Raw genomic sequence first — 10,752 nt, 5'->3', positions numbered from 1 at the left:
AGGAATTAATATTCAGCATTCCCCCACTTTAACCTGTCAGCCATTAAGTGCTCAGGCACGAGCCCAAATATACAGTGATGCTTTGGTGCCATGATGCAACATCATGATTTATTAATTCAAGAATGGGCCAATCCAAAATCATTGAAAAACAACAGTGACCATTCATAAAAACAATTAGTATCACAATTTGTAACGCTTTACATGGGTAGAATCTTTGAATTATTTGAGTTGTTTTATTTTAGGTCAGGCCCTCCCGTCTGTCATTTCTTAGCTCCGCCCAGCTCCTGTATCAGCCAATCTGCTTCTCCCTTTTGTCCGACCCAGCCGTGTGTCATCTTTGCGATTACGCTGAGTACAAGTACTGTAGTTTGTTTCCCCCCCTTTCTACTTTATATGACCACGTTTGAATGTTTCGTGCCAGAGTTTTTGTAAGTTAACAAATGTATTAATGAATAAATTAATAATTAATTGTGTCAGGCCATGGCCATGATTGGCTGTGACGTGTTCACGCTAACTCGATTGACTTTTAGTTGCTGAGATGAAGCTAGCTAAGGCTAGCTAAGGCTAAAGAAGTATTAGAGAAATTTGGACAATGTTAAATGCGACAATAGTTTTCATGTGCAGTGTTAAGTTAAGTGGCTAATTTAAAACAAAAACAATAGTTTGCGATTAAGCAGAAGCAGAACAACCCTGGCTTAATTCACATTCGTAAATTTACCTTCCAGGTTATGAAAAAGACCTGCCGTCCTATGGCTGTCTATTTCAGCCTTTAAAATGTGAACTCAATTAGAAATTTGAGAAGAGAAAACACTAGTCACAGGCAGAAGCAATGCAATAAAGGCTGTTTGTTTTCACCGTGTAAGGTGAGCTTCAGTGGCATTGCAGAAATATCAGTAATGCCCGGATGTTCGGAGTTTTCCATTGTGTTTCACAAGTGGAGCCTAAACAAAAAAGTTAATTTTGGACTGATCAATTTGCTTTTATTTATTGTTTTGGTTAATGATGCTGTCGGGTAATCTCTACATTTGCACACACACACACACACACACACACACATATATATATATATATATATATATATATATATATATATATATATGTATATATATATATATGTATATATATATATATTAGGGGTGTTTAAAAAAAAAATCGATTCGGCGATATATCGCGATACTACATCGCGCGATTCTCGAATCGATTCAATAAAAAAAAAATCGTTTTTTTTTTTTTTTTTTTTTTTAAGAGCTCAGAATTGTTCATTCGGTAGTCTTACCGATTCAACGTCTTATCATCATTGCCTTTTTTGTGTGTGTGTGTGTGTGTGAATCGATTTTTAAACTTCCATTTTTAATGGAAAAATATTCAACAAAATGTCTGACTTCGGGTTAGGATTCACACCTTGAGCATGGAAGAATGTTATATGAACGGAACATTAAGCCTTAATATTTTATTTTAATGCTGTTCAAACATGAAACAGATTACAACCTCTATAAGACTGAAATTTCAGATAAATAAATAATACATTTTCATATAAATATTACACTCTACAAGCTTACTGTATTAGTATTAGTATTTTCTAAATTTGAATGAAAAAAAATCGCAACAATCGACTTATAAATTCGTATCGGGATTAATCGGTATCGAATCGTGACCTGTGAATCGTGATACGAATCGAATCGTCAGGTACTAGGCAATTCACACCCCTAATATATATATATATATATATATATATATATATATATATATATATATATATATATATTACTATTTGACGTTCATGCTCTGATTATAATCATTAATCAGAAGAGTAGACCTGCGAGAGTGGTTTGAGAAGTAGTCAACTTACTACTGTTTTCCTTGAGTTTTTCTGACTCAATTTCACCTTTTGGCAACTCGACCCAACTCAGTTGGTGTGGGAAAAGAACTGTCTCAAATGTACCTGACCTCAAACTTGATGAACGTAAGGCCAGGTTTCACACCTGTGCAGACCTTCCGCAAAACCACCTGATCTCATTCTTCTATTGTTATATTTCAGACTGTGAGAGAATTTTATTGTAGCTTCTCCTGTGCTGGCGCCTTGTGGTGGTGCCACTGAATCAGCCCGACGCAAACAAGATTCCTGACGCAGGTAAACTTTGACTGATATGATTCATTTGCCTGCTGGGCATTTTAGTGATGATGCACGTCACTGCATTCTTTTCTTGCTTTATAACTCTGTTCAAAATCCTCATAGAGGTACTCACAATTCTGATTTTTATATTTTTTTTAAGATTAAAAATACTTGATATTTTTGGGAGAGAAACATATTAAATATGTTTTTGTTAGTGATTCAGTGCATTTCCTGTGCACACTCTGTGCGGTTCAATATTCTCCTGATCCACCTTGATTATGTGTTGGGCCATAAATTGGGCACAGCCAATGCAACACAAGGCAAGGGAGGAAAAGATCTCATCTGATCGAGACATTAACTACACTGAGCTCTTAAAGGCTGGCATGTTCTCACAGCTCGATTGAAACCAGAGAAAGGACGTGGAAGAATAATGTGCGCTGATGAAGTTTCAGACGGGGAAACAAAAGAACAGGTCAGACTAAGCCACGGAAGGAGCGCAAAGATCCGTGTCAAGCGGCGTGAAGGAAGGATGCAGAATGGATGTAGACAGGTTTAATAATTGGGCATTTTTAAAATTATATATACAGTGCAAGACTATTTTTGTGACAACAGTATATAATTTTTAAACGTCTTATCAAAGTATTTATACTATTATACAATACCAGTGTTATTTTTTATTTTATTTATATATTTATAGGTTTTTCTTCTTTTTTTTTTCTTTTTTTTTTTGGTGCTGCCTTCATAGTAAGGCATGTTGGCAAATACTGTTTGAATCCCTGCCGTTTAAATGACAAAATCTGCCTCCCCCCCCCCCCAAAAAAAAAAAAAAAAGTTGTGGCTCTCCAGATAATTATGTAAACTATGGTGTGTTATTAATATAAAGCAATGCATAAAAAATACTGCACATATGCAACATATCAATCTGTCAGATAATAGGAAATGCAATGTAGTGAAAGTATGCTCTGTAAACCTGCCTGTGATTCACATGGTTGACGCGCCACATGTAGGCGTGTGTGGCAGGGGGGCGGGGCTGCCCTCACAATTGGCAGTGGCCCAATCCAAGAAGACGCTGCTCTTTATAAGACCAGTCTGGTCCTTCCAGCTCCACAGCTTCACATCTGCTGGCTGAAACCCGCTCCTTGCTTGCTAACGAGACAACATGGGCAGACAAAAGATCTATTTGGAGAAACTGTCCAAGACCTTCCAGATCCGCAACCTACTGCTTCGCCAGGCCCTGGCAGAATGTCTAGGCACCCTCATCCTTGTGGTAAGTGCTTATAGAGTGATAGGTTGATGTACATACTTTATTTTTGTTTTAATTTTAGTTACACGTAATATAGAAACAACCAACAAAGAACAAACACGAGCAACATTAACATGGAATTAGAAGAAATCTTAATCTTATCTCAGAGAAAGAAGAAAAAAAAAAACATCATGCGTATTGTATCAATTTGAGCAACACTGCCAGCCTTTCATTGAATGTTTAAACTATGTGCTCCACCTCTTTTTCAAGTCTTTTTTTTTTTTTCTACACTTTCTATTATACGACAGCCTAATCTCTCGCTGAATGCCAGCGTTCCTTTTAATCAATTTTCTGTGGCAATATTTGCCAAGCATGGCAGCAAAGTCAACTGCAAGTTATGTATAGGCCGAGCGCACACTATAAAGCAAGCATTTGTTGGATTGTAACAGTGTAAATGTTAGGTTAGCGTACACTATTGACTTGAGTGTGTCTAATATATACAATGCAGAACAAACATGGAACCAAGATCCGAGGGAAGACAGTCTTTTTACATGAACGAGTGTAGTACTGTCACTATAGAATATTTTTTAGAATCGATTAATCTATCGATTACTCAATCGATTAATCGACTAATCAAGATTCATTTTTACTTTGCATTAAAGTTTATTAATAAAGCATTTCCCCCCTGAACATTACTGTGGATTTGCTGGATTTGGACAATTTAAAAAAAGAAAAGAAATGGCTCTGAAAGATTACTCGATTATAAAAATAGTTGCCGATTAATTTGATGATTAAGTTTGACAGCTCTACAAAAGCAAGCATTTAGGGTAGATTTTATGGGTAAAAATGTTGAAATGCTAGTATAAAAAAACAGCCTTGTAGGCCATATTAGGGCCCACCCTGAGCCTAATCTAATTAGTAATTGAGGATGGAAGGAGGCAGGAAGCAATGAAATTATTTATCCATGGCCCCCCTCGCCCCATGATTTCACAATGAGGGGAGCTGTACACAGTCCCTCTGCTAATCAGTAACATCGATTACAAGCTTCTAGGTATACCATAATCGGGTTATTGAATGAGTCACAATTTAAAGCACACTTAAAAAAAAAGAAACTTAACAGATAAGGTAATAAATCATCATTGAATAATCACATTGGTTAGTGTAGAGTACAGTGACCAAAGGTGTGGCACATGCGTCACTGAAAGCAGGAGACGGAACAATCGTATGCATGATATGATTTGACTTCCGAGTGTCATTTGACATTCTTCCGGTTTGCTGATGAAACTTGAGTTCCTGTCGGTGACAAAGCAAACGAGTAGATCGGGGACAAGTAAGGGTGTGGACACTCTAGGTGTGAGCGCACTGTTTATTTGCAGAATTTAGCCACTGTTTCCAAAAAGTTTCTTTAACCTCAGAACAAGCACATGTATGGAGACTGGCTGGCTGATGTTGTGGTCTCGTGGATAGATGAACTGCAAAAGTGAAATAAACCATACGTTTCCCTTATTTATGTTGACCGTCAGATTCAAAATGATGATGGAACACAACATGGATAAATTATAAATTTAGGTTTTAATTTTAACTTGCTGAACTCCCAAAGAGGGGGGGGGGAATAAAGTGCCAGATGTTTTTTTTTCTTTTTTTTTCTTTTTTTTTTTTAAATAAGCCTGCCCAGATTGCCGAAGGCTGTCTGAAGCCGCACTGCCGCATAAATTGCTGAATCAGTCAGTTTAACTTCATCTGAGCAAACCACATTTTGAAAACAAAAAAGGTTGAACATTATACAGTGGAATATTGCAAACGTTCAAAACTCAGCTTGAATCTTTGCTTGTGTGTATTTTGCTTGGGGTGGAAAGCAACAGAAATAAGACGCCATTTCTGTGGTATTTTAATGAGCGGCCTCATCTGGGTGTTTAGATGATAAAATCCAGGTGCAACCAGTCTGGATGCTTTGTTTTCTGTAGTTTTATTGCAAAATGAAGAGGTTTCAGTACACACATTTCTTGAACCTACCATAAAAAAACATACTATGCAATTTTTGCAGTAAGTGCTGTGCTTTAATGTTTCCTCATGCAGAAAATTACTAGTTTGTCGAAAATCATCTGCTGAAGACCAAACTAACATTCATGAAATTTTTTTGGTGATGATATGGACACAAAGAAGCTTCTATAATTCAGAGCTGACTCTTTTGAATGGACTTTTGTTCCTCTATTGATAATGATCATCATACCTTGGCTTGACCTTGACTGGCTAACAAATTACCGGACTTACTATAACATACAGTGGAACCTCAGAAGACCCGAACGATCCGTTTCAGGATGCTGATTGGCTTTTCCTGAGAACAAACTTATGACTTTGTGTTTTAGGAAACTTGCTTAGATTTCATGCTAGTATGAAAACATGTACTTATCACAACTTCATTTTATTTATAGAGCCAAAAGATAACCTCGTAGTAAACAAATTGTTGTACATAAATGCACATTGAGTATATTGAACACAAGACAGATGAACATAAACTGATTTAAGTCACTTTAAAAGGATATAAACAAGGCCAGTCTCTCTAAAGAATCAAACTGGACAGTGAGAAGGGGCCTTGTCTAATGTGCACCAGGAGGTCATTCCATAGTTTGGCAACCCCGCTGAGCTTCCGCTTAGACTTGCGTAGCTTCAGAAGCAGCTGGTAAGCTGACCCGAGGCAGCGGGCAGGAGTGTAGGGATGGAGCAGCTCGCAGAGGTAATGCGGGGTGGGACCAAAACAAATAGCAGAATCTTAAAATGGACTCCAAAGCGGACAGGCAGCCTGGAGTTATGTGCTCCCTCTTGCATGTTCCAGTTGTGAGGCAATACTGTCACCCAAACTTGCACAATACAGTCATTATTATGTTATTGTTGAATGAATACTGGAGAAGCGCTCAACTTGTTTCACTGTGTAGTTGAAAATGTCGATTTTTGTTTTTGCAGATGTTTGGCTGCGGAGCCGTGGCCCAGTTGGTGTTGAGTAGCGGTTCTCATGGTTTGTTTCTGACGGTCAATTTTGCCTTCGGCTTTGCGGCCACCTTGGGAATCCTGGTCTGCGGTCAGATATCAGGTACGCAATTATCTTTTCATGTAAATGTATTATACTAGATTTAGTGCCGTTGTTCACCGTTTATGTATTCATAAATCAGGAGGACATCTGAACCCTGCAGTGACGTTTGCCCTCTGCCTGCTCGGGAGAGAACGCTGGAGAAAGTTCCCCATGTACTTCCTCTTTCAGACAATCGGCGGTTTCTTCGGTGCAGCCATCATTTTTGGGATGTACTATGGTAAGGATGAAGCTCATTTTGTTATTTAGTAGATTGGGCTTTTCCAAAAGGCAATATTTTATTATCAAGTTGGCATACATTCATTCTTGAAGGGTTCTTTGTTTCATGGTTTGTGTTCTTTGTCCTTAAAGAGGAAGTCAACCCTCCTTTATTTATTTATTTTTTTATTTTTTTATTTATTCCAATTATATGTTCTTCGCAGCCCCACTGGTCTGAATACGGTATTCTGGTTAACATTGCATTAGTCACTAATGCGATGTTAACCAGAATACCATAAAAACGGCTGCTTTAACTCATATTCCACTAACGGTTAGTGGAATATGAGTTAAAGCAGCCGTTTTTATCCACCTCAGGGGAAAGCATTGTGCCACTTTCTATCAACTGAAGATGAAGGCAACCGATCACAGCTCAACTTCAGAAAACAGGTGAGCTGTGATTGGTCATTGTCTGAGCCCTGAGCAACATTGCAAGTGGCAAAATGGCCGCTCCTGACTTGGATAAAAATGGCTGGATTTTGCTTCATAACACATATTCCACAAATGTATTATTAATCAGAATGCCATGTTTACACTGGTGAGGTCACATATAATAATATTGTCAATAAATGTTTATGGTTGACTTCCACTTTCATGTATACTTCACAGAGTCAACAAATTTCAAATGAGTCTAGAACTGGAAATGTCTGGGAGATCTTCCCAATAGTCTTAATTTGAATCGTCTGTGTTGTACATTTTGGCATGTGTTTGTCAAAATGCTTAAACTGTTTCGTCTTCATACTATCCAAGTGTCTCAAAACACCAAGGGAAAAAACACGACATACAAAACTTGGGCCAACCTCTACCACTGAATGAGATGTGACCAAACGTTTTTGGGGGGTATTACGTACTGTGCTTCAGTCCACTTTTTTTTTCTACCCTGCCATCTATAATAAAATGGCAAAACCCTAGAATAGAGATGATTCAACAAGATGCCAAAAATATCCTCCAGCCAAAATGCCTCAGGCTTCAAAGAGTTTTTTTTTTTTCCTTTTTTTTCCTTCCATATTCAAAGCTCAAAAAAAGACTAACAAACCTACAATGGCAGTCTAAACCACGACAAAGAACAAACAATCCTTACTTGGATCAACACAACATGTACAGCATGGATTTTTTTTTTTTTTTTTTTTTTTTTTTTTTTTTTTTTGAATCGAGATTTGGAATGGAAATACTGAACTGCAAGGAAAGCACGTGCACAAAAGTAACCAATCATGTTCTTTTCTTTCTTGAACCCATTCAGATGCCCTGTGGGACCATCCTGGTGCCTTCAATGTCACTGGCCCAAATGCCACAGCTGGAATATTTGCCACCTACCCCGGAAAACATCTCACCCTTGTCAATGGCTTCTTTGATCAGGCAAGATTTTGAAAACGGCAGTTATACGATGCATCATGATTTCTTGACCTCACAATTTTCATCCTTGCCTTTGTGTAGATTATTGGCACAGCAGCACTGATCGTTTGTATCCTGGCCATTGTTGATCCCTACAATAATCCCATCCCACAAGGATTGGAGGCCTTCACTGTGGGCTTTGTGGTTCTGGTCATTGGCCTGTCTATGGGATTCAACTCTGGCTATGCGGTCAATCCCGCCAGAGACCTCGGACCTCGTCTTTTTACTGCAATAGCCGGGTGGGGAGTAGAAGTCTTCACGTAAGCGCACATTTTCCTTTTAACTATAATCTTTGTCACGTCTTTTGGTGCACTTTGTGACACTCCCAAATGCTCACAACCTTTTTTCAGTGCCAGAAATGGTTGGTTCTTGGTGCCCGTTTTCGCCCCCTTCCTCGGCACTATAATCGGCGTGATCATCTACCAAATGATGGTCGGATTCCACGAGGAGGGAGAAGTCCGTGACCGGAGAAACGCCGAGGCGGAGGAGAACCTGCGACTCACCGTCGCCACCAACGACAAGTCGAATGAGACGAGCAAAGAAATGCACTGAGCAGCTATGCACATTTTATTGATAACAAAACCGGGTGTGATCCACTTTTCACCACAGTTTAACCGCCAGATCGGCGGGATCTTGAAATGAAGCTATCTTACGTACTTTGTGTTATATTGCGTTGTTTGTAGTAGAAAGACGGTAGAGGGGAGAAACGTAACAACGCAAACATTCTTTTGAAAAGAGATGAAAATGTTGACATTGTGTCCCTGGTCTTCAAGTGTAAACAGTGTTCTGTACTTTGTACCGATGTAGTTTTAAATACCTTTTTATGAAGATTTATATCTTAAACGTCCAAACAAGCACTTGGATGGGCATGGCACTAATAAGTTTCCATGTCAGTCTGGTCAATTTCAATATTTAAATTTGAATTCAAGCATTAAACCATGTTTGAGAAGTTTTTATATTTCACTGTGGGAAAACAATTGTTTACTGTCAGTCTCTGGCTGTGTTATTTTCTAATGTCACAAATCACTTTTTGTTTCTCTCAAGTGTATAGTCATGAATTGCACCATGTTTGTTGATTCACAGCTGCACCTTTTTGTGACTTGTGTTTTGGTGCTGGACTGGAATATGAGCCTCCGAGTTTTCTATGTAGGTTGGTGGGTCATTCTTTTGTACTGATGCAATAAAATGTTTTTATAAATTGAAGGATGTGGATAATCTTACTGCCTATCGAATGTTCTAGTATGTATGAGTACAGTATTAGTTCTCAGTTATATAAAGTTGGTCTGATTAGTGTGGCCACGCTAACTATTGCTCTGAATAAAATGTAATTTGTAGTTACAAAATCAAATATAGCTACTGCATCATGCTGTACACAGCAGTATCTCATAATACAGCTTTGACATTTCTGCTCTATTTTAAATAAGCAGAAAGCGAAAGTAATTCAAATTTGGGGCTTGTTGAATGAATTCATGATGTTCTTTTCCTTTTGGCTCAACTGTATACCAGTGCAACCATCAGAAACATTTTTAGGAGATATTTTATATGTTATATGTAGTTTTCTGTATGATAATCTGAGTAACAGGGATGTTCGGGTTTAAGGGATCCAGGATCAATAAAGCAAAAACTCTGACATTAATAAATTGATACTTGATTCATTCAGCCATTTTCAGCAGTAAAAAGTCATTATTTTTCATGTACTATTAATACCTTTATTTTTTATTTTTTTTTATTTAAAAAAAAATACTTGCTGTCAACTGATAACCTCACCTGTGCTGAGGAATTAGCTAACGACCAATAAAGGCTCTGTTTACCGACCAAAACCAGAAAACAGGTGAGCCATGATTGCCTGTTACTTCCTTCCTCAGCACGGGTGATGTCATCATCAGTGGGTGGCAATCAGAAAAATTACTTTTTAAAGGTATTAATTGTACATAAAAAATAATGTTCTCAAATTCATTCTGGACAAAACATGAACTTTTCATTGGTGAAAATTGTTCAATGAGTCAAGTATCCTTTGATTAAAAACAAAACAAAAAAACAAACAAAAAAACCTCAATTGGCAGTTAAACGAGCTCATTAGAAGCACATGTGGCTAAAGCTAAACTGTTTCTGGGTTTTTACTTTCTGGCTCTGGATTCTCCAACCCCCGTGAGTGAGAGACACGGTCCGTTACAACTGAAAACATTGAAAAATGTTGAAGAACGACTAATCTTAGATTCAACTTTGATCAGCGCAATTAGCTTAATTGTCACTTCTGCTGAGTCATATACATAACTCAAGTAAGCTAATGTACATGTAGCGCTCCCCCCCTTCATCTTCCTCTAGGTGACTAAAGATTTCAGTAATAGGGCTGCACGTATATAAAACAAGACATAGCAAAATAATACTGAAAATGCTCTTATAAAACTTTTTCTCCCAGAATCCGTTGTATTTGATTTGTAAGTTAATTGGCCATCGAGAGAGAGACAAAAGCCGTTTTAGGGGTGACTCGAGGGCTATATGGTATTTAAAAATAAAAATTAAGAATGACTTTTACGACAGTTGTATTTCATTGGATAATTTATATAACAAATGCTAAACGTTTGTGGGATGGGGGACAGGTGTACATGCGGCAGAGAGGAGGAAATGTAGGTCTGCTACAAAACAAAATAACACATATCCTTA

General features: G+C 37.9%; 1 protein-coding gene across 5 annotated transcripts; it reads left to right on the top strand.

The window, feature by feature from the left end:
* Positions 1 to 306: 306 nt before the first annotated feature.
* aqp3a (aquaporin 3a) lies at positions 307 to 9,483 on the top strand. Of its 5 annotated transcripts, none has more exons than XM_077522113.1 (8): positions 307 to 358; positions 2,039 to 2,131; positions 3,121 to 3,380; positions 6,318 to 6,444; positions 6,524 to 6,661; positions 7,937 to 8,052; positions 8,131 to 8,348; positions 8,439 to 9,483. In XM_077522113.1, exons 3-8 carry the CDS (start codon positions 3,273 to 3,275, stop codon positions 8,638 to 8,640), a joined length of 909 nt encoding a protein of 302 aa, XP_077378239.1. In that variant the 5' UTR covers positions 307 to 358; positions 2,039 to 2,131; positions 3,121 to 3,272; the 3' UTR covers positions 8,641 to 9,483. The 5 variants fall into 5 exon arrangements, with proteins under 5 accessions (XP_077378239.1, XP_077378237.1, XP_077378234.1 ...); XM_077522111.1 differs by having other exon boundaries at positions 336 to 428; positions 3,224 to 3,380; XM_077522108.1 differs by having other exon boundaries at positions 336 to 428; positions 3,216 to 3,380.
* The last annotated feature ends 1,269 nt before the right edge of the window (positions 9,484 to 10,752 follow it).

The sequence above is a fragment of the Festucalex cinctus genome, chromosome 5 (genome assembly GCF_051991245.1).
Source record: "Festucalex cinctus isolate MCC-2025b chromosome 5, RoL_Fcin_1.0, whole genome shotgun sequence".
Classification (NCBI taxonomy): domain Eukaryota; kingdom Metazoa; phylum Chordata; class Actinopteri; order Syngnathiformes; family Syngnathidae; genus Festucalex; species Festucalex cinctus.
The sequence above is the reverse complement of the archived record's forward strand: the minus strand, read 5'-3'. Positions and strand labels throughout refer to the sequence as shown.

Coding starts and splice junctions, on each gene's coding strand:
- aqp3a (XM_077522113.1), top strand. CDS start 3,273: ATGGGCAGACAAAAGATCTATTTGGAGAAACTGTCCAAGACCTTCCAG. Junction 8,053..8,130: donor TCAATGGCTTCTTTGATCAG/GCAAGATTTTGA, acceptor GCCTTTGTGTAG/ATTATTGGCACAGCAGCACT. Junction 8,349..8,438: donor TGGGGAGTAGAAGTCTTCAC/GTAAGCGCACAT, acceptor ACCTTTTTTCAG/TGCCAGAAATGGTTGGTTCT.